The sequence below is a fragment of the Lates calcarifer genome, linkage group LG11 (assembly GCF_001640805.2).
Source record: "Lates calcarifer isolate ASB-BC8 linkage group LG11, TLL_Latcal_v3, whole genome shotgun sequence".
In the NCBI taxonomy this organism is placed as follows: Eukaryota; Metazoa; Chordata; class Actinopteri; family Centropomidae; genus Lates; species Lates calcarifer.
This window is the reverse complement of record NC_066843.1, coordinates 21,372,740-21,397,827: the sequence shown is the minus strand read 5'-3', so window position 1 is coordinate 21,397,827 and position 25,088 is coordinate 21,372,740. Positions and strand designations below refer to the sequence as shown.

The window sequence follows — 25,088 nt, the reverse complement described above, 5'->3', positions numbered from 1 at the left end:
TGCGCTCACGCTCACGCACCCACACTCTGTAAGCAGGCAAGTGCTAGCATTCAAAAAGTTGTCACCCTGTCAGTCTCTTTACTAGCCCTCACTTTGTGCTTCAAATTCTTCCGTACAGTATCTTTAAGTCAAAGACTTAAAAGAATTTTTTTTTTAGTTAACCTGCTTCAGTGTCTACTTCAGTGACCAGGTACAAAAGTATCCTTGGAACTACATTATGGTCAACTGAGGATACAGTCTGCCTCTATCATGATGGATTTTTATTGTTGAATATTGACACAAATTTCAACTTTAGGGATTTTGTCATTCTGACAAGAACCTGACACATTTTTGGAGAGATTTTGGAGCTGGCATGTTTTGATTGTGGCTTCATCACAATGGCTACAATAAGAAATAAGCACAAATCAGTGGTTATAACACCAATACATGAACACCTCTCAGGAGGGATATGCTCTTGAGAGATTAGGTGGACAGTTGAAGTCGTAAAGTTTTACTTCCCCTTTTAAGTGTCAAATCTCACCACCTGTAGGCCTGGAAGATGATAGTTATCAAGCATCAGTTCATGGAAAACTGTGGCAGTGGACAACTTGAATTTATGTCACTTAGAATAGATTCCAGTAGAAAACAGTCACTGTAAATAGGTATCAAATTATAAATGAAACATGTTTACAGGTTTGCATTAAAAACTCTCTCCCATCCTTCCTAAAACTTTAATGTCAGACTAGCCACTTTACTTTGGTTTTACAGTATTTGCTCAGAATGGGGATTCAATATTTGTGTCCCCATTTTGACAACATGCACTGTAGTACACTGTACACTACAACAGCATGAGGTCTGTGGTGCTAGATTTAGCTGAATTGGCCAATAAAAATCTCTCTGTGCGATACTGCTTAAACCTCAGGAGGCTTTATGGGTAATGGATACCACAGTGACAGATCTGGGTCACAATGTTCTAAGGACCTGGCTATTGAATACACTATATTTGTGTGAGTGCATGTGTGTGTGTGTGTGTATGCAGCACGTGGGTTAATATGGACAAATGCTGAAATCTTAAGTGAGGCATCTTATATGTGAGAATGGCAAATACTAAAACTGGTTTTCGAGCATGTGCACTGTGTGTAAGTAGTGAACAGTGTGTGTGCATGTGTGTGTGCTATGATTCTAGAATGTCACTTTGAAATTAATGACCAATATCTTTGTGTAAATTACAGCTTCATATATGCTTTGTCTGAGCACGTGTGTGTATTTGTGTGTGTTTACTGTGTAACTGCACACATTCTGCTCTGTTTAAATAGCTGTGTTTGCAACGTTAAGTCCTGTAACCACAGGAATAAATCAGCAACACTGTGGCTCTTAGCTGATTGGGACACACACACACACACAAACAGCAGTAGTGGTAGATTGATTGAGATCAATGAAATACAGCATCTAACAAACAGCAGCAATTTATAGTGACCTGTAATCCCTGCCCAGCAATGCTATCATCAAAGATCTTGTGAATATGATTCTAATTATGATCTGCCTCTGTAACATTTACTACTAATAGAAAAACAAAGGAAAACACATTATTGATCAGCACTTACATGTCTCAGTTCTTTAAAGATGCAAATGCAGTGACTGCCTCTGGTGCGGCTCTCACTGTATACAAAGTCGAGTTGAAAGGTGCTTAGCATCCATAATGAGTGCCTCTCTGCAGTTTGCTCTGCAGCAGATGCAGCATGAGGCAGCTTCAACTATGATCTGCTAATGCACATGGTGCCATGCGCATGGCCTTTGAAGCCATTTCATACTATATTATTTTGTTCTACAACTGATGAAACATCTTCATTGACCAAATGGCTTTAGTAATGTAGTGTGCTAGGCAGCACTGCATCAGTGAGAAATGTGTTAGCCTGTGTCACCCAATCCAGATCCTTTACTTTGGTAAAGGTAGTTAGGTAGAGGTTCAACGTTTGGATAGTTTAATCTAAAGCAATCATATGTTATAAACCTGTCGTAGGTCTTGAACATAAGATCTTTATCTGCAAAGTAAGTGTAGTAGGTATAGCTAAAGTAAAGTAAGCAGCTATAGCTGTCAGAGAGAGTTAAAATAGGACACTGAACTTAGACACTGAATTATAAAGGAGTATGTATAAATTAGCATGAATATGAAAGTACACATGCATCAAAGGTGTATTACTGCGTACTCATTTCAAACAGCATTTTTCAACACTGCTTAGTAGATATATGGTATGGTTATAGATATACATTTAAGGTAAATTCTACCAAGATAATACTTGGTTACATAAACACAATCAGTTTGTTTGCTCTCAACAGGAACTGGATGGGAGGGTAATATATTGTATATTTACTATGTATATCCAGAGACCACTTTGGGATGTGTTAGCTTGATGTGGCATTGAACTTCCTCCAAAAGAGGAGGAATACACCTGCCAGTCATTTTTTAGCCAGTAGTTTTCTTATTAACATGTTGCGTCCTCTGAGCTGGCTGGCTAGCCACTGGTAAGCGTCCATGCAGGAATGGTGCAGCTGGTTTTTGTTCGGTACAATAAAGCCATAATACCACTTAGCTAAGTGATACATACACACACTCCAAGTTCAAACTATGCCTGCAAGCTGTAGCTATTTAGCTGAGCTAGCTTGAGAGCTCATGGATGCCATGTCCATGGATGAGTAAAATAATAATAATAATAATAATTTCAGTCGTTCTTCTTCTGCTCTGCCTGTTCTGGTTGAAATCAGCTGCTTATATCTCAACAGGTTATATCTGGGCCCAGAACAGTTTGATGTTTTAAAAAGTCAAACTTTGATTTCTTATTGATTGTCTTGAAAGCCAAAGCATGAAGCTAAGCAAGTGCTCACAGTGTAGCAGCATATCTGTTAGCGTGGGCTGTGATGGTGACTTGTACATACCTCCACTCAGTCAGACTTTAGTAACACAACGAAGGGGTAGAGACTGAGGAGGGTAGCCTGAGGATGGGATGGATACACCAGTATTAGAATGGGATGGAGAAACATGAGGGAGGAGGGGAAGGAAAGGGAAAGAAGGGAGGATCAAGGGATGATGGGAAAAGGAGGAAGGGGAAAATCGGGGAAGAGAGAATTGGATGTAAAGAGCTAACTGAGTGCTGTTATTTTCCCTTTTCTATGACTCTGCAGAGGAAGGAAGTATATAACTATACAATACTCAAAAATAACTGCTATATCAGCTAAATCTGTTTGCAATACACAATGTACTTCATACAATAGTGTGATCTTGTGTCAAACTTCCAAAACTTCTCAGTAAGTGAAAATGAAGTAATACAATATATAAAAATAGTACTGACACAGATACCATTCATATGTGATGTTTTTACATTCCAGACCAATATTATCAAATGTAAAGAACTTGTCAGCATTTACAGCATATTTGCATGAGTAATTAGAGATCTCTTTACTGTGTGTTATATATTGAACATTAGTTTGTTAAAGGATAAGGGCCTGATGGTGCTGCTAGAGGAAAGATCAAGAAAGTATTATTTCAACATTGGTCACTTTTATACAGACTGAGTCACTCAATGCTTCAAACTGTCCAGCATCTAATTGTTTGAATTCTTGAATTAAATTTTTTAATAATAATTAATTGAAAAAAAAAAAAAATTCTCACATACCCACATATGTAATTTAACATAATGCTGCTTGCCTCTTTCTTCATTTGAAAGTAGGGCTGAGTATGGGAATGAGGAGACAGAGCTGCTGAGATTGACGCATCTGTCGGGCCTGGCACCAGGCAGAGGCAGGGACAACTGATTTAGTATGAATAGCTTGATAAAAGTTTTCCTGCATTGATTAAATGTCGGCTAAAAGCGGAGCAAAATGCAAACACTGAAGATATAAAGTAAGTGATGTTGGGGGAGCAAAAGTTAATTAGATTAATTTCTAACTCTCATGGACTACACCCAACTTTCTTTCTCTGTGAAAAACTGGGAGGCCAAATTTTTCTTTAGGAGGCTGAGACATGATGCTCTCCTCACTAGCATGTCTATTACCATTAGTATCTGTGGGGCCAGGACTTAGCTATTCCATATAAACAGAGGGGGGTTGGGCAATACAGAAGCTCTCTGGATATCTGGATATAACATATCCTGTTAATGATGATGTGAGAAATGTGAGTTAGCTGAAGGTTGAATAGGTCGTTCAAAGTAATTTTCTAAGTTTTGAAAATGTAAAACTAACTTCCCTGAACTTGAGAAAACGAGTCCAATAAACTTAAGACATTGAAGTGACTTAAACAGAAAGGCTGTGACAGAGACAGCAGGTCAGTAGTGTTTTGTCTTATTTGTTCCTGGTGTAATGTTAATTAGACAAAGGGGAGAGCTGTAAGTATTGCTGTCTGCAGCTACTGTGCTAGCTCTTTCTCCAGGATGCCTTACTCTGCCTTTCAGTCTCTTTGTGTCAGTTATTATAACTGAATTATTGCTTATTAATTAAGCCAGCTCTCAACTGTAGTATAATGATTGATTGTTCAGAGTTTTAACTATGATCATCTGTGAACACTGTAATGGATTAAAATACTTCTTGCAGGGAAAGGGAGAATAGAGAAATATGAGAAAGGAAGGAGGTGATGAAAGAGTTGTGGTGGAACAAGGAGTGGAGGGAGGCCAGGAATTAGGAAAGGGGAGGGTGGGAAGAAGGAAGGGAAAGAAAAGGATTGGGGGACAGGAGTACATAGACGGGCACAACCAGTGCAAATATCATCCCAACCACAATCTGCATGCAAAGAACATATCAAATCAACATGTGTTTCCATTTACAGCAAAGGCTCATTATTTTAGCTATTTTGGATACACAATTAGTATGAGTACACTAATTGTACTCACACACACTCACCTATATTATTTTGTCATTTGAAACCACATGTGGATTGGAGATTGTCAAGAAATAATATTTGCATCAAATACATACATATAAAAATGCAAAACAGATTAAAAAGTACATACAAACATCCATTTAACGTGTATGTATGTGACATATGGCATAGCTCATTCACAAGTGAGATAAGTAGAGGTCAGAAAAAAGAGGAAAGACACAGACACAGAGGAGTAGAACATGGGAAAGAAAACAGAGAGTCTCTAGAAAGTTTCAGTGCTATGTCATATATATGAGCACAGAGACACACATTAAAGATAACAGTATAAAAACAAAGATGAATACACAAACCATAAAAAACACTATGGTTCTACAGAGGAAGATGGACATGCAGAACATTTGTAAGGATGACGGTTATATAAATGATCTAATAACAAAGGTCCTGTTTACTGGTCAAACAAACAAAATTCTGTTTGTTTGTGGAAATGGATTTGTATTTCACTGAATAAAGAACAAGGAAAAGTCATGACATTAGTGCAATGCCAGGGGAAGTGAAATTAAAGACGGCTGAGTATAAAATTCTATAAAGACATTTTTTCCTCATTAAATTTCATGTACTCAAGTTGCATCTAGCTTAGACTGAAACAGTTAATGAGTGCAGAGGTTTATGGTGGCTGAGAGAGCTCAACGCACACAACTTAAGAAAGCACAAGTAAATACACATTAGACAAGCACATGAAGAAAGAAACATCTTAGCAACCATAACTAGGCACAACAGTCTCTCAGGCTTTGGATTTCTTGACATGTTGAAGCATTGTGCATAGGACTGTAATAAGAGAGATTCTTAGCATTTAAAGAGTTTGGAGAGTGGCATTTTTTTTACCTTATTAAAAGTTTACTCTAACCCCAAAATCAAAAACACAAGAGGAAAAGTGTAAGGACAGGAATGCTCTGATATAAACTGTGAATGTTAGCATGTCTACCTACAGTAGTAATGTGTTTCTTCCAAGATTCAGCATATCATTAACTAACTACATGAGTTTATACGATTAAAAAGAATTTAAATTAAAAAAGCTCTAGCCCACACCTCCTATCTGTTTTCATTGATTGGAATCCAGGTTTGCTAACTCCTCATGCCAATTAGCTTTTATTGACATTGTTAGCCTTCAATACAGCCAAGAACAATACAATGATTTGTGTGTTATCAGTTAAAATAGGTTGTATTTGTTCACTATTGTAACTTAGATCTCACCATATTCCAAAACAAATGTATACATAAATGCAGATCATTCCAAATGAGACACTTAGTTTTTCCTGTCACTGTATAACGAGAGTATAATATCATTTTCTAACATTACTGTTGACTGGGTGCTTTTGGGGCGGCATGTGGTGCAGTGGTGAGAACCAGTCCCCCCACAACCCTTAAGGATAAGCGGTACAGATAATGGATGGATGATTGCTTTTGACCGCCAGAGCATAGTCATCAGTTTAACTTTACAGCTTGTGCTATTTCTGTGTTTGCTTGTGTTTACCTATACACTTGACAAAGGTAAAGTTTCGGCTCCATAATCATAATCCACATAACCGATAAGTTTACACTTCCCTTAGTCAACATGATACTCCCCCAGACACCATTGTGTCTCAACTGTTGTACTGGCACTTAGGAAATAAAATAATGTTAGTGCAATCCAATAGGCCTCAGGGGATTCTGACCACCAATAATGATTAAACACAAGCTTGAAGGCTATTGATCATGGGTGGAGAAAAAGAAAATGAAAAACAGACCGTGTGTGAATGAGAGAGAGATAAACAGTGGAATCTGGTGAGGAAAAAATATATTTCAGATGAAACTGCATCTTGGTGGGAAAAATCAAGGACAAGGGAATGAAAGAGAGAGAGAAGGAGAGCTCTTAGACTCTGTTACAGCACAGCATATCTGCTTACATTAATAAGCCTCTAAGTAAGACTCAAGAGTCAGTTCAGGCCAGTGGTATCTGTCTGTCAATGAAATGAATCAATACTATTCCTACTGAGAACAAGGAGGAGGAGGACAGAGAGAAATAGACAGGGAGAGAGGGAATTATGGGAGGAAAAAAACAAGGGGAGACAGGACAGCAGTCAGAGACAGCATGAAATACAAAGCAAGAGAGTTAATGCAACATTTCATTCCCTTATTCAGCCTCCGCCCACTCACTGATTAGATTTCCAAATGAAAGGGGAGATAGACGTGCACAGTATCATAATGCAGAGTGTGTCTTCTGCTTTTGAAACTCATGCAGTTAAGAGGAGAGTGTAATGTGCAGTCTTGGCCTTTGGAGGCAGTAGCAGCACTGCACCAACATTCACTCTCCAGCTACCTTTCTGCAGATTTTTTTTTTCTTTTTTTTGCAGCGTTCTCCTCTTTTCAGAGGCACTCTCCCTGATCATTTATCCTGTTTGAGACAGTCAGAAAGCTTAACAGTTTGAAGAGTCGCAGGAATTCCTTCTTGGAGCAGCAGGACAGTAATGTGATTAAAGGCCTCAGTCTGACCACATCTAAGACAAAAGGTTTCGTACCCGTTCTGAATGATCATGCTCAAAGTCCAAACCTACTGCCAGACAAAAATATACTGATATTGGGTGAATCTGCAAACATTTTTTTTCATATACAATGGCAATGTTTTCAAAATTGTTGCTTTCCAAGGTTGGGGAGAGGTTGTGGCTAAAGGCCGATTTCGATACTGCATAATACAACGTAGCTACAGTGTCAATTCAGCACAGACAAATAAATCAAGCATTAATCTCATGACAAAAATGGACATATGTTATCCTAGTTTTAGTCAAATTTTAGTCATTTGTGCAGAGAAGCCAGTGATTCTGAAGATACATTTAATCACTTTTTCAATGAACTACTGTTCACTGTCTGTGTTTAGCCTAAAAGGAGAAACAGATAACCTTAAAGATATACTATAAAGGATTTTCCTAAAAGACAATGTCTAGACTCATACAAATAATAATCCCACTCAATCATCACTTACGACCCATTAGAAGTGTGCTGCAGTGTATTTATCTGCAGAGACCCTGCTCTCTGCCTGTATTTTCTTATTTCATTCTGATGTGATGTGTGTTTCCAGCAAATAACAGTACACAGGGTGTGAGGGACTATAAAAATGTAGTGACCAGATTACATTGCTGTGTCTGTCTCTCTTCTTGCTCTCCATCACTGTCATGGATGTATAAAGACCTGCAGGTCTGTTTGAGGGAGTGGAGATGTGGGCATGTTTATTTGTACTTAAGAGTGTAACTGCTGTGAAACAATCAGAAAAATAACATCTTATTTCTCTGATTTACCACTTTGTTCTCACTTATGCCGCTTCCTCTCTTCATTCACTCCTAGGCTCGCTCGGCCAGCATTACTCACCCTCTCTCTCGGCTCATCTAGCCGTGGAGGAGGGGCAAACTTTGAAAGCTGTGTTTACAAACAGTAACCGACAAATCCTGCATTACACCTTTAACACAGTTATATTTCTTTAGCAAATATCTATCCATCTGAAAGTAACATTAACTTTACATTCACATCCACAGCACTCAATAATGTTACAGTAACTTATTTTTTTACAACTGTCAGCGTGCTGCCTCATGTTTTTGTAGCATGTGTCTGCTGCTTTGTTGCTTTGTTTGGTGTAATTCTAAATGGACTATAGATAAATTCGGTCCATTAATCTGCATCTTCCAAAGAGTGGTAACGCCTTATAACATCACCGAGAGAGACAGAAAGTTACTACATGCAAGATAATTGTTATTATCCTTAATCCAACAGATCAAACTGCTGAATAACAATTTGAACAAGAGATGGGCTTTGGAGGATACTGTTCTACTAATCACAAGCTAGTGTTGTATTCTGTAGATGCATACATTCTTGAACAATTAAACAATAATTCTAAAAAAAATACATTAAAACAGTAGTTAATTTGTTTGTTTTTCACATTGATTTATTTTTTACTAATTGATGGAAAATGTATAACAGTTCCTGCGTAGGTCTCATGTTCAGAGGTTACTTTTAATTTCATTTTAGTTTTGTGTTTGTCATGGAAAATACATAGTCGACAAATGTATTTCATCATAGTTAGGATTAGGCTAGGCTCAGGCTGGTGGAGCACAAACCACTTATCAAATTGGCCACATGCCCAAATTACTACTTTTCTTACAGTGGTTTACTTAGATTAATTTTGCCTGATTGAAAGGGCAAAAAGGGACTGAATGAAAAAAAAGAATGATGAAATAGCTGAATATGAATATCAGTCAATATTACTGGTTTACTTATTATGTAGGCACTATGCAGGTTCTCCTATATTACCTACAGTTCATATGCTGAGGCATGCCTTGAATAATACCAGCTTACTCCTTATACCCATAACATTTTGTTTGGCACTTTCTTTTCTTCTTTGGTTTGAATTATGTTCCTGCACTTTGTACATTGGCATCATTTACCTCACAAAAGGTTATAATTTATCTCACCATTTGTTTCCCCTGGCTTCACTGGATGGTGCATATCAATATGAATCAATAATGCAATCAAACACCAAGCTTTGACCCAAAATGCTTTGCTGCACAAAGTCCCAGAATTCCCCTGTCCACTGTTTCCGTAGCAACAAGGGTAAGGAGAAAGTGAGGAGAACAAGGAGAAACAGAGCAAGAGAGAGGGGGAGAGAGAGAGAGAGATGGTGGGGAGATGATCAAAGGAGTGGAGAGTAAGACAGAATGATTAGGACTGATAAACTTAAAATATCAAAAATAATATAGGCTACTAAACCAAAAAATGCTTTTTCAATGAGCTAAAAAAAAAATCTAAAACATGGGCACATTTCCAACACTAACATAAATAAATAAGTAAATAGATAGATAGATAGATAGATAGATAGATAGATCAAGCATAAAGATAAGAGCAAGCAAAGATGAAAGCAAAGGCCTCAGCCTCAAAGGACAGATAATCAGACAAGCTGACAAGGAGAGAAACAAAGAAAGCATGTGAAAGGTCTTCTCAATTGTTTGACCTCATGTGACTTGTGCCCTTGAGCCAGAATCATCAAAAGGTCAAAGCACTGCATTTCATAAAATAAAACCATGACCAAGCAACAACAGGAATCCCTCTGGCAGGGGCGAAGCAAAAGTGGATGTTAAAGAGTTTTGCACTGATAGGGATTTTTATAACATTGCTGTCATTTTTCAGTCTTATCTCAGTTTTTTTGGAGCAGAAGTAGCTTGCGCCCCTGCCCTATTGCTCACTCACACAAAGGAACACTAGGAAAAGAGCCAAAACAAGAAGAGAAAAAAAGTTACATAGCAGGGAAAAGGAGTGTTTCAATGCGCTGTTGCCCTTTCAGAATGAATCCAAAATGCTCAAGTCTTCCGTTCTTCCCGCTCTCTGCAACCACAGATCTGATGGTGTTGAATTATAGTGACAGCAGTGATATTAAGATCTGTAATGAATTCCATCGAAGTACAGCACGATCTGTAATGTCAGCGAGAGAGAGGCAGGGAGGAAGGAAAGAGGAGTGTTGTAGACGGATTGGAAGAGAGCCCTGGTGGCACTTTTAAAGCAAAAGCCTAGCGACCATTTTGAAATGTATGTGAATTTGCAAACTGTGAAATGTTCAGATGTGCTTGATTTATCTTGCCAAGAAACTTGACCAGCTACAAATGTAAGAACTAAAGAAAAGATAAATAAAGCACTTTTTTTCCAGAGGTAGTCAGCTAATAGTTTCTTTGTTTGTGCCCCTCCCCACCCCCCCACCCCAAGGATTTGAAGCTTTTGGAGTGCAGAGAGAGAAAGCTAAGAGGCCATCGCAGCACAGCCAACAGTGCCACCGCTATGCTAGTCACCACAGCCCTTCGAAGTTGTTCTTATACTTACCTGAATGTGTGTGAGTGTGTGTGTGTTTGTTTTTAGGATAAGAGTTTTGTCTGTTCTTTCTTTCTGCCTGCCTGCTCATCTATCTGTTGGTCTGTCTGGATTTTTCGTGTCTTTGTCCTTGAAATAAAAACATAAGCTTTCTTGTTAGCTAACGTAGACCTTCGAAGCACTACTACAGCAGTCAGTGTTCCAGCCCAGCCTGACAGAGAGTTAGACGCAGCTCAACTACAAAAGGCATTGTACTCATTTGAAAGTACAATGGGAGCTTTTTAAAAACCTTTTTGTAAATCAAATATACAAAATTGTTTCTTGAAATATCATATCAATCTGAGCCCCTTATGCAATGCAATGGTTGGAGCCAAGTCTGTTGTTAAACAAAACAGTGCTCTCTGTGGGCTGCGCTGTAAAAACTGACCTGAGCTCAGTTCCAGAGAAGAAGACAGAGGAAACCAACCAACCAACCAATCAGCAACCAACTCTCACTCTCCTGGTGGGGCAACAACCCGACCAGTGTGCAGTAGTCGCTGTCACTCTGGCACCCATCCCAAAACAAACAGGTTTAAACAAATTCCCATTTATTGCTTTATTTTGGTTGATTTTCAGACTTTTTTGGAGAAAAACTCAGTACAAAATACTTTTCATTTTGATTTTGATTCCCAGTAATATATTATTGATCCCATTAGGACAGTGTGTCCTAAATACACTGTACAATCTGCAAACCAAGTCACTTGTATCATAAAGTTTTGTCCATAAAGCAAAGTATGGAAAGACCAGGCAACATCCCCCCAAAAGACGTTTGGGAATAAGACCTCCCTGGCCCATTTGAAACCAGGTTGACCCAAAGTGCTTTCAGGGTGGGGATATATGACAGTGAGTGTTTTCATGGCACCCCACCACCCCCTCAGCCCCAACCCCTATCTGTAAGTACCAGAGTGAGAGGAGACCGGGTGAGAGGAGGAGAAGGAGGAGGAAGAGGAGGAGCAGGAGGAGGGGAAAACAGCTACACACAAAATACAGACACACAGAGGACGGACGTACAGACAGAAACAAACAAAGAAAAAAATGGAGAAACAGACAAACAGACAGATGGATAGTGTAACACAGACCAACAAGAGCCAACGTACAAACGCATGACCTGATACAACCTGGGGAAGGAGACAGTAACACAACAACAACAAAATAATAATAACAACAGCAACAGCAAGCATCAGACATGGACCCGGACTTTAACCTTTAGACCAACTTTGACCCCATGACCTGTTTTCCCTGGTGGTTATAACATACTGTAGATGTAAAGAGGAAATGCATATCGCTCTCACACATGAATAGGCTAATAAACAGTACAGAGTCATGCATTTACTCATACAGCCAGTCATACAGCCATGCTCGCAGTCACACAGTTTGTTCAGTGAAGTGCTGCAAGGATGTGTGTGTGTGTGTGTGTGTGTGTGTGTGTGTGTACAACTGTGAGTGCTGATTCTTTTTTCAGGGATTTGGTTTTCTCCTTTACATTAGGTCCATTAACACTGTTTTTACAGTATATTCGGCCTTTACAGAGGAACTTATGTGTAACTGGGGCATTTTATATTATTAATCAATGGCATTATCAATATTTTTGGCAACCACATAAGCAATTTAATTTGAACAACTAAATCTGCCTCTTGTGCCACTTAATGTTTGTGCACATTTGCTATTATCCACATAAGTGCAAGCTGGTTAGCTCGGTTGCTTACTGAACAACAAGTTCTCACAGTTTGTTCTAGAGATGTATTTGTACCTGTCTCATAACTGCAACCTTTTTGTGAATTAGCTTAGACTCCTCCATCTACTCTAATGCTGTGCTCCCTAAATAGTCCATGTCAAGACAACTTCCTCTAAGAGCTCAGATTTGATTATCAAACTTAAACTTCACACAAAAAATATGTGCACAGTTTTACTTCACCCCTGTGAGTAAATCTACTAACAATCTGCAACAATTCCAAAGGAATACATTGATTTTGATTTTGCCATAAAATTTAGCTTGTAGGGAAGCACTGATAGAGTAATACTATGAACCTTTGCAAAAGATTTGATTTCTCTAAAATTGCAAAAGATTTGATTTCTCTACAAAATATAACTTATGTGCTGGCAAAAAATCATTTTCTGACTTTTCTCTTCTCTCAAAATGTCAAAAACTATGTGCACAAAATTGAGGCACAAATATAACTCTGTGTGTGTGTGTGTGTGTGTGTGTGTGATCTAAGACTGATCTAGACGTTATTTCTGTGGGTGGAACTCATCCCAACTTTGTCACTTCATTGTGTTTTTTTTCTCTATAGTGTAGAAACTCTGTATTTGTGTCTCTCTGCTGTACTCTAATAGACTCCACTTCTACTCTACAAGTTTACCTTACTACTTTGCATGCACTGAATCCTTTTTTTTATTTTTCTGTCAATTTCATCTTCAGTTGTTTTCTGTTTCCTGTTTTGCTGAAATGTGATGCAAATGCACATTAACATATTTAATTGAACACAGTTAATTTAATAAATAAAGATATAATGCAATAATATATTCTAATCTAATTTAGTCTAGAGTAGTCTAATCCATCCCTATCTAATCGCATCTATGGTAATCTATTTTACTAAAATCTAATCTAATGTAGTCTAGTGTAATCTAAATCACTCTAACCTGACCTAGTCCACTGTAGTCAGTATTTTCTATTATTTTAATATAATCAGGTTTGACCCAGTCAAGCCTAATCTAGTCTAGTGTTATCTGATCAAGTTTAGTCTAGTCTAATTTAACCTAGTCTAGTGTCTTAATCTTTTCTAAATTACACTAATCCAATGTGATATAATTTCCTTTTATTTATTATATTCTTTTTATTTATTTATCATCTAGTCCAGAGTAGTCTCATAAAATCTACTTTAGTCTAATTAAATTGATCTGGTCTGGTCTAATCTATGCAAAGTATTAGTTTAGTCTAGTTTAATTTAACAAATTTTACTGCTGTGTAGTCTAGTCCAATATGAGCTGGTTAAATTTAACCTAAATTACTCTGGTCTAACTGAATCAAGTTTAGCATGTTTCAATCTATTCTTTTCTAATTTACTCTTATCTGGTAAAACTCTAATCTAATCTAATATAATCTAGTTTTGTCTGGTCTAGTCTAATCTAATATAATCTAATTTAAATCTAGATTTTCATGTTTCATGCACTGTGTGGAAGTGTTACCGTTGTGCTTCTATGGTTTGATCCAAGAGGAGGTGGAATGAACACTGAGGTCCTGCTGTAGCAGAGGCCCCTCTGGCCTGAACCACTCCTCTCCCAGGGAGGATGTCACACTGCTGGACTCTGAGACGTCTGTGTGTGTGGGCGTGTATTTATGTGAATCCAGGTAAATAGCATGTGGGGAGTGTGTAGAGGGGTGCATAGTGTGTTGTGAAAGGTGAAGAGAGTTATTTTAGTGTTAGTATGTTGAGGTAACAGTAGGAAGTAGCAAGATGGTAGCAGGAAATATAAAGACAAATTGAATGGAAGATGAGGGAAATAAGAGAGGAAAGACCAGCAGGGAAATCGGGATGAAATAGAGAGGGAAAACAGGGAGAAAACGAGGCAATGTGAGAACAGGGCAAAGAAAGGAGACAGAAAATGAGAAAGAATTGAATATGGGGAGAGAGAGAGAGAGAGAGAGAGAGAAAGAATGAACAGTTAATGAATTGTAGCTTTAAAAGATGTGAAAAATAAACTATATAGTGAGTTACAGGGTGAGGAAGAGACAGCGGACAATGACAATGAAGAAATCTGATGTGATGAAAGAGAACAGAAAGACATTCATCTGATCTGTCTGTGCCAGATTAGATTAAAAAAAAAAAACATGATTTACACATGAAGAGTTTCATTTCAAAACAAGACACCCAGAAAACAAATCTAAATATTAAAATATTGCAAGAAAGTTCCAGTGAGTGCATGATGTTAGCACTTTAAAGGATGAGGCTCGAGATATTTTCTATTTTTCTTACTGTCAACAAATCAAATCCCATTAATTGTCCATAATTAACAATGAATTGATTCTACTAACAAAAACTGTGTGTGTATCCAAAGCATGATATATAACACATTGGTGAAGCTCACTACTAAACGTCTTTTGTTTTTTTCATGGGATTTGTTGACAGTAAAAAAGTAGAATAGCACCAATGTTACCTGTATCCTAATACCTCTCGGTATCAACAATTACAGGTAATATTATAATCCTAATAACGGACAGTGTTTTGAAATGAAATTGTTTAGCTGTATGAACAGAGCTTAACACAAAGAACTGTATCAGCTGTGATGAACACAGAATACAGCATACACAGAAAACCAGCATTATTCTGCATTTAGTGTTGCTGGGTGACTGTTGATCCACCTCAGTGCAGAATTTAAATATTACATTCTTTGACCACAATTCACAGAAAAACTGTCACGAATAGTTTTGTGTTCCACTACAGTAAATCCAGTCACAGTCAACATCAGTGCAGATGATCGTGCTGCAGCAACCTCTGCAGTACCTCTGCAGTACAGATGCAGGATAAATGCATGAAGGGGACTTATTTTACTACAGATGTAGTTTGAAGGTGGAAATGCGCAGAACCACTGGCTTAAATATCAATGGCATTCAGTGCACATTGATATATTATTGTGCCACAGGAGATAGGTCTGAAGGGAGTGAGCCTTTTGGGGAAGGTGAGTTGACAGCCTAAAATGATGGAGGGGAGTGAGGGGAAATGTGATATGTTGGGTGTTTGTGTGTGTTGTAACTTAGAAGAAACTGGGCTTCTTGAGTACTTGAAATACAATTATATATATATGTGTGTGTGTGTGTGCACGTGTGTGTATATATATATACACACACATATACATAGATAGCTAGATAGATAATTGTGAGAGACACATTCTGCAGATAAAGAGCATTATCGGAACATTATCAAAATGCATTTTACTATATATTCTTGAGTGTTCCTATTATTTTGTCCTTGTATGTATGTAATTAAGTATGTGTGCTATGTGTCTGCTATGTGTGTGTTGATGAATTTGCACACTACACACACTGTCAGTATCAATCATGACCATGCATTGAGCGACAGCCCACTGCTGTCACTGTAGTTCAGCCCTCCCTCCACCCCTCCTCCTCCTCCTCCCCCCCTCTCAATCCTCCTTGTCCACCCCTCCGCCCTCCTACCTTTCCGAACGTTCCCGTCTGTCGTGCGCTGGAACTCCCCAGCACTCAGCAGGAAGCAGGCCCGGTCATGCGGGTAACGCTCACGGCTAGTGGTTGAGCCGAGGCCCCCTGTGGCTGGGCTCCGCTCATCCCCAAGGACCTGGTCAATGGTGGGACAGTCCTCATTGGCCAGGGCTGCTGCATTGGCTGCTGTGTCGCCATTCTGCTTAGAGTCTGGGAGAGGGGAGGAGAGGTGGAGAGATGGGCAGCAGTGGAGGTAAAGAAAAGTGGCAGAAATAAAAGGAGAAATAATAAATAATAAATAAATAAGTTGAGAGAGGGTGAGGTAGAGGGGAAGTGAGGATAGAGAAGATTAATGGTCAGGAGAGAGGTGGGGGGCATAGAAGCGATAAAAATGGAGAAGAGAGATAAGACCAGAGGTGGTGAGGAGTGACATAGAGGAGGACAAGGAGAAGGGATTAGGAGATGAAAACCAGAAGCAGGAGGAAGGGGATGGGGTGGAGAAAAACGGTTAGAAGGCAAAATAAAATCAAACAGGGAAAAGAAAGGATGGAGAAATGACAGACAAGAGACGAAAAGAGGAGGGTGTTAGAGCGTTAGTGCCTTGTTATAGTTATCCTGATCACATGACCGACACACTGCACCAAAGCAGGTTATACACACACACAGACTTCATGCCCTTACACACAGCATTTAACAGCACTGAATGAGAGGGACTGCACAAAGAGAAGGAGAGAAAAAAAAAAATGGCAGCACACAATAAACAGAGACAAGTTTTGCTGAAAAACTGTTGAACTCAGTTGTTAACATGAAAAGTGGGTAGTTGTGCAGGGAATTTAAAAAAAGAGAGCTTGAAAGTATAGTTGGACATAGTTGACCAACAACAGTATTAAGTGACTGTGAATGTTTGAAAGTTTTGAAAATGGTCGGACACAGCCCCCAACCTCCTAGTTTCAACATCAAATGATGGTGAGATTAGGGAAGGGGTTTCTAAAGCTATGACCATCTGACAAGCAATTCTGATGGATTACACTGACAGCTTTATGGATGTTTTATGGTCTGTCAGAACTAGTTTGTAAGACATGCTGTTTAACCACATCTAAAATCAACCTGTGGCTCAACATCTCACCGCATCAGAGATGGGGGAGACATGCTATTGTTTAAATATGGGAATAATGGCCCACATTTTCACAGTCTCTCCAGGAAGACATTCATTTGTTTTGCACTCAGTTGTTCACATGAAAAGTGACACAAATAGTTATGTAAAGAATGAAAAAGAGAGCTAGGGAGATAAGTACAATCATTGGCTCCTTCCTCACCTCTACACAGCTGACGGTGCAAGGAGATGTGAATCTGACACTGGAGAGGAGAATGGGGGATGGGGGTTTCTGAAGCTATTCAATTATCTACCAAGTACTTTGGATGGAGTTTAGTCACACTGACAGTTCTCAGACTATATTCAGCAGGTATTATGTTTGCCATTGTCATCACCTTATGCTGAGTAGACACTGTGCATTTCTTTAATTGGCCTTTCTGCACAGTTAGAACCTGCAGCTCTTAGGCTCACACTGATGCAAACATAGAACCCCTGCTGGTTTTGTCCATTGACAATTCCATTGAAGTTTATTCAAACACGATGGTTGTATTGTCAGCAAATTAAACAAAATGAGAGAAAGGAAGTTACAAGGTTACTTTGTGAAATTGTAGTATGAACTCACTAAGGGATCTTCTTGCAGCAGTCATGGGGGGAGACACACCAAGTCCAAGGCAGCTGAAAAAATTCTGACTTGTCAAGACTCCAAACGATTGTCCGTGAGCCAGATTTTTGATGGTTCAGGCAATTAATCTGGAACCATGACCCCCCTCAAATGACAATCAATCCAATAGAAATTCATCCTTCTATAAGTAGTTGGTGCCACTAATTTGGGTTTAAAAGTGGGCCAAATCCACTTGTCACATTAAAATGTAGACCTTATGGTGGAACTAGATGAGAAGAGACCAACAAAGTTTCGACAATTCATCCAGAGGGGAACACGAATGTCAGAAACGTCAGGGCAATTTATCCAGTAGTTGTTGGGACATCACCCAAAACCAAACCACAAAGTGGTGCTGGAGGAAAAATCAGGGTATCACCAGTCATTAGGGTTCAAACTCTGGGAACTAGGGCCAGGTGAGTAAAGGATCTCCACAATCATTATGAAAACATTCCAACAGTGACCATGATAAACTGATGAATAATTTATATGTAATTAAGGAATGTATTCGCTCTTCATTTGGGTCAACCATCATCTGCACAGTTACCCTGTTGGGCTACAGCAATAGCGTGTAGCCAACACGTGTAGGGCCAAAAAAAGGGAAAAAAAACATGCTGATGCAAAAATGAGTCACAGTGAGAAGAGTCAAATATTGGTTACTACACACACACACACACACACACACTGATTACATGTTAGTTTGCTGCCAAACACTGTGGTGGACAGCCAATCTCAAACTTATTCATAGTTCTAAACCTTAAATCATGCAAAGGCACACACAACAACTCTACCACAAGCATCAAGCCACCACACACACACACAGCACTGGCAGTACAGCATCTGGCTGGGAGAAGAAAGAGAAAGATTTGTCAAAAGAAAGTAATAAGCTTTTTTCCCAGCTCTTTTGTCCCATCGTAAATTAAAATCTATTTTAGTGTATTCCAGTCCAGGAAGAACGAGGACATCGGTAAGTTATTTACGGCTTCAAACCCTGTTAGAGTTCACACTTCTCACATCAGTTCAGTGCTTGAAATCTGACCTATGGTTGATAGGAAAATAAGAAACTGACAGTTTTATATAATCATTTTTGTTAAGGCCATTCCAGTGATTAACTTGGAAATCTCTAAGTATCAAAGACAAACCATACTAAAGCATGTCCAAAATAAAATCAAAGTCCACACACATAAATACACAAATCCATGACCTATATTGCTCAATAACAGCCACATTTCAATGCTTACATCCAATTAAAGCCATTTACTGTATAGAGACTTTACCAATGAAATTCAAGGACTGTAAATTTTGGTGTTTCATGGTAAGACATGATATTAGAAAAAATCTAATACATGTTTCAAAGAGCTATTTTTTATTGACACAGTTTTCAAATGAGTGTTTAGACAATTAGCCAATTATCCCACAAGTAAGGAAAGAACTATCTTGATAATGCTTGATAATGATTATTCATTTAAATCAGTTGGTGCTGACTGGTTTAAAAATATTAAGCTTCAGAGTTTTGATATTATAGATAGGAAAATCAATACACAACAAGGCTCTCTTATCTGTCAAAATAACAGGCATCCCATGCACAATCTAAATATATCATATCAAAATCTTTTTTTTTTTTGAATACCTTTGGGTTTTGAGCAATTGGCAGTTAAGTAAATGAAAAAAAATCAATTAATCTAAAAAACAATCAGATCAACAGATGATCAGAAATCTCCATTGCAAGGTTTGATCCTGGGATTAAGAGACATATGGGTATAAAAATTGAACTAAGGTGAACGATTCCCCCCCATGAGCAGATCTCAGCAAATTTATTTCATTCAGTCCCAAACTGCTATGTGGGCCATGCATGTGACAATATGATACTATCAAGGCTGCTTTTCAATTTCTCCTTCATAGCAACACACTCTCAAATCCAACTGGAATTCATACATGCATGAACATCAGCTCTGTTCAACTACTCACCTGCCCTGTTGATCTCAATGATCTCCTCCTGCGCCAGTGGGCAGTCTCCGGTACCCATCATGCTGCCTGATCCCACCATGCCTGGCCCAAGCACATTGCCCATCAGCCTGTGGGGTGAGGCAGTTGCCATGGCCAGGGCGTCTGGCTTGCAGTAGTTGGGGCTGCCTGGCTGTGGTGCACGGGGGATGTGCTTGTTCCTCTTCTTGGGGAGCTTCTGCTTGGCCATGGCCAGGGAATAATACATGCCAAAGTTGTTGACAATGACGGGCACAGGCATGGCAATGGTCAGCACACCAGCCAAGGCGCAGAGGGCACCCACCAGCATTCCTGACCACGTCTCAGGGTACATATCCCCATAGCCCAGCGTGGTCATGGTCACCACAGCCCACCAGAAGCCAATGGGGATGTTCTTGAAATTGGTGTGGGCTGCAGCCGTTGGATCATCTGGGTCAGCACCAATGCGTTCAGCGTAATAGATCATGGTAGCAAAGATGAGGACGCCCAGCGCCAGAAAGATGATGAGCAGCAGGAACTCGTTGGTGCTCGCCCGCAGAGTGTGGCCCAGGACCCGTAAACCAACAAAGTGGCGGGTAAGCTTGAATATACGCAGGATACGAACAAAGCGCACCACACGCAGGAAGCTCAGCACATCTTTGGCTGTTTTGGAGGAGAGGCCACTCAGCGCCACCTCCAGGTAAAAGGGCACAATGGCCACGAAGTCTATGATGTTAAGGGCGCTGCGGAAGAACTCTGCCTTGTCAGGACAGAAGATGACGCGCAGCATCACCTCAATGGTGAACCAGATGACACAGACACCCTCCACATATGTCAGCCAGCCATCTGTTACCACTTCATACACTACCTGTAGGGTGGAGAAAAAATAAAGCATTAGTTGAATTTATCAGACCTTTAGTCATTCATTTATTAATTCATTACAAGGTATATGCCTGGAGGCACAATACCATGTTTCCTTGGCATATTGTTCCACCATTTATCTGTTCTTGGCCTTTAGCACCACTCTTTTCTCACTTCCTGTCACAAGTAAAATTTTCTCTGGCAATTCCTCTTTGGGTGTATAGACCATAGATCATATTAGGGCAGTTCTAACTAAATTCGACCTAAACCTTTCGATCACTTCTGCATCTGGTACAGTACATTCAATTCAATTCAATTCAATTTTATTTATAAAACGCCAAATCACAACAAAAGTCATCTCAAGGCACTTTTCATATAGAGCAGGTCTAGATCATACTCCTTAAAATAGGTATTTACCTAGAGAGACCCAACAATTCCCACCATGAGCAGCGTTAGGCGACAGTGGCAAGGAAAGATTTCCTTGAGCAGAACCGGATTCAGGGTGGGCAGCCATCTGCCTCGACTGGTTTGGTTGAGAAACAGTACAGTATATAATTGCTCTTTGCATGAGGTTAATGTTTTTTTTACATGGTCCCTAAAATAAAATGTAACAAACTAAACTATAAACTATACTAAATGTCAGTTCACTATTTGATGAGCAGTATAACTATGAAAACAAATGCGTAATCCCATCTGTGGATCTGGAGGAGCATTGTCAGGTCCGACAAAGCCAAAACCTGCCATCAGGGTTATCTCGGCGTGGGCTTCAAGACTACTCATTTGGTAGTCATTTGGCAAGGTGGGTCTAACGAATGGATGCGATTAGTTGCATCATGGGAAATGTAGGATTGAGCATTGAGGCTGTCCCATCATAGAGACTAAAAAATGGGATATCTCTGCTTCTGCTGCTTCAGTTCAGTTTTTAATCTGTCTCTCACATATTTCCAAACTTTTTCAGAGAGCAATAGTGAACTGCCAGAGTATCCCTTTAAGGGTTGCATTACCATCTCTAAGAGTAACAAAGCAATCCTCACCTCCTCATGCGTCACATTGCCGATGGTGACATTCTCCGTTTTGTTGTAGATGGTGTTGAAGGCTTCATGGGTCTCCAGGCAGAAGGTGGAGATGGAAAGGAGGATGAAGAAGAGTGAGCCAAATGCCACATACTGCAGAAAGAGACAGAGGGAAGGGTTAGGGAAATGTAACAGTTTGTACGTGAAGCTTAAATCTTCTTTTACTTAAATATAGCTACAGGAAACCATCACACCTGCACACCAACTTTTTTCTGGCAAGTTTAAGCATTTGTCATTACTATTTAGGTGTTCATGTGATTGCTGGTGGAGGAGGAGGGGTTTGGGCCATTGCAGTATGTGGAAAGCAGTGGCTGTGCCAACAGGCTGCAGATAGGGGGTGCCAATAACACACTGAAAAAGAGTGGAGCAATGCTGTTAATGCAGCGCAAATTCACTGCTGCAATCCCATTGATAATGGCACAGTCAGAGAGGTAGAGGGAGGGAGGAAAGGATGATGGATGAAGACTGTGAAAGAAATTAGGTACACAGAATATTTGTGTGTGTGTGTGTGTGTGTGTGTGTGTGCGTGTGCGCGCGTGCAGTGTATGTAAAGAGAAAATAAGAGCATACATAAACAATGGAGGAATAAGGAGAGTTATGCATTATGGTCTGAGCCATTATGAAAACATATGTTGTGTAGGACCATCTTAGAACTCAGGTAAATGTCAGCTGATGATGTGTGTGTGGTTTGTGTGTGTGTGTGTGTGGTGAAAGATATGTGTAGATTTTTTATATGGATAAAAACTGTTCCTTGTCCCACGTCTTTACCTATGCATTGTCCAAAACCCCTTTCTTTCCATTTAACCCAGGTGTTCATTCTCAGCAATGCCCTGCCTCACAATGATGCAGATACTGAGCTGTCCATTCTGAGACACCTCACTTTTTCACTGTCAAAACATTTGCATATTTGGCATCCTCTGCCTAAAAGAAACTGATTAGAACTTTGCAGCAAAGGTTGATCAGACACTACATGCTGAGAAACAACTGATCAAAGAGAATTTGTGGCTATAGCTGGAAAAGACTGAAGTCAGCAGAACAAGCTGTAAGCCAAAAATTGTCATATTGTACTATTATAAAGCAGTTGCCTATTTACACATCCAGCACATCTAGCAGGGATGGGTTTATCAGTGCTTTTTCAGTGAAAACAGCTGCCTGCTGCTGCTGGAAACCAGGTTAATGAAAGTGTGGTGACTGAACCAGAACAGTAAAGTCGTGCTGGAAAACCAAAACACTGAGCTAGAGAGCTCTAAAATGTTCTGCAGAGCTATGAGGAAGTGACACTTCAAATTACCACTAAGTATCTCATAAACAGATATGGCTGTGTTCTCCTTCATGATCCTTTCCAAGGGTTTGAAATGATTGATTTGGGTTTAAGATGTTATAACAGCAGTGTTGAATGAAACACCAATAAAACTATAAAAACACCTCTTCAACAAGCATAAAGCTGCAGAAAAGCAAACAGCAAACTCCACAGTCTACCACAGGCTACAGCTTATTAGACTAATAGCAAATTACTACAAATGAGCTAAAATTTAAGACTGACTGTGTGTAGCCTAGTTTGCTACATATCATCAGATTGAATAAATTCTTGTAGACTTTCTATTGGCAGTCCATAATGACTTTAAAGCTTTTTGGCCCCCCTATAAAAGAGCACTATGATGCCTTTAAACAATTCTGACTGTGTGTGTGTGTGTGTGTGTGTGTGTGTGCCTGCTAACATGCTGTGCACATGCAGTATTTTTGTGCCTCTATGTTGAAGTGCATGCATGTATGCATGCATATGTGTACAATTATATATATACTGTGTGTGTGTGTGTGTGTGTGTGTGTGTGTGTGTGTGTGTTTGTGTATCCAGGGCAGCTCTAGATAGCAGTGTTAAATTAGACCATGATAATAAGCTGTGGGACTTGATTTGCTCCCTGAGGATTAGAGGAAGACTTCATCTGTCTGTCTTCATCTCTGAGCCTACACACACACACACACACACACACACTCATTATTATTAAAAGCAGAAACATTTAACTTCTCAACTTGCCTTGGCCAGCTCTTTCTTTAACTGGATATTGCCCCTTGTTAAAAAATCTCAATCAATTTTTGGTCAGTATCAAACGGAGTACATGCTGCATATGTGATATTGCTGCAGTATCACTCACTTTTATTTTTGTATTTTTACAGTTTATTGATGCAGGGAAATTACCTCTGCAGCCATTTGTCTGTCAGATATGTGAATAACACAGCTCCTTCAGAGTTATGAAGAGACAGGAGAGATGGACAAATAACCACATTTACATTTCATTTACATGTATTCATTTAGCAATCAATTTTATCCAAACAACGCACAAATAAGGTACAATCCAAGCCTCTTGTCTCCACGTGGTGTATGTAATTTTATAGAAACTGTTTCGAGATGTAATACTCAGGTTTTGGTCAATCTACTAAATACCTGACAAATCAAGGGACATGATAATACAAAATTATATAAAAATTTATTACTAGAAGTCAATGAAATAAGTGTGTTTTCAGCCTTTAACCAGTGATTAAGATTTTTAAAAATCTGTGAGGCTGAAGGGAGAGAGACGCTGTGAGCTAAATGCTGACATCAGCATGCGAACAGGCCAACAATGACAATACTAGCACACTATTTTTAGCCTTTAATAGAGAGAGCTATAGAGCAGCTTTTTTATGAGTGGGTCCTGGTTTTCTTTGTACACACAATGTACAGACATGTCTATGTGCATGCAGGTGCCAAGACATTTCTGCAAAACAATGTAGACTTTGACCTTATTTAATAACAACGCCTTAGTTCACAGTAATTACTATGGCTGCTTGAGGGCTTTATCCCTTGAACATAAGCTCAAATCAAGAAAAGTACCTCACTAATATTGTTGCTCTCTTTGAGAGGACAGTGTCTTCCTGCCAAAGATTTCACACTATTCCACTGATCTACAGTTGGCAGGAACACACCAAGAAACACAGCAATGTACAAACAAAGGGCAGGAGGAAAGTGACTGCTAATACACATGGATGTCAACAATACACTATTTAAAATATCGTAAAATTTGCTTTCATAAACGTTATTTTTTCGGGGGACAGATATGCTGTCAACATGTTTATTAGGCCTTATAGATATGCACTATGTGTGTTAGTGAGTAACACTTGAATCTAAACAGAACTTTGCTTGTTTACAAGAAAACATGCTACCATGCTAACATTTGCTCACTTAGCACTTTAAGGTAGGATTGGCAGTTATAATCTAATGCACTTTTATTCATGGAATATCTCGTCATAGTCCGCTAGCTGCCCCTTCTGTGTGTCAGCTGAAAAATAAATTCAGTGTTTCTACGCAGCCCTGGCTGTAGAATTGGGATATAAATTGAGTCGATTGGTGCGATCCATTACATTCGTGAAAACAATGGAAATTCTGGTGTATGCTAACCATACAAAACAGAGACAGGGTAATGGCAGACAAACAGCCTAAGTCGAATATAATTTTAAAA

The 25,088-nt window shown here is 39.3% G+C and overlaps 1 protein-coding gene across 3 annotated transcripts in view; it reads right to left on the bottom strand.

Annotated features, from left to right (window-relative positions):
• Window positions 1–25,088, bottom strand: part of LOC108898540 (potassium voltage-gated channel subfamily C member 1) — a 74,246-nt gene that overhangs the window by 15,827 nt on the left and 33,331 nt on the right. For all 3 annotated transcript variants that reach the window (XM_018698443.2, XM_018698444.2, XM_018698442.2), the window contains exons 2-4: window positions 21,553–21,684; window positions 19,664–20,525; window positions 15,942–16,154 (exon numbers count right to left, since the gene is read on the bottom strand). In XM_018698443.2, coding sequence (XP_018553959.1) covers window positions 15,942–16,154; window positions 19,664–20,525; window positions 21,553–21,684 — 1,207 coding nt within the window. The remainder of the gene's footprint in view (window positions 1–15,941; window positions 16,155–19,663; window positions 20,526–21,552; window positions 21,685–25,088) is intronic.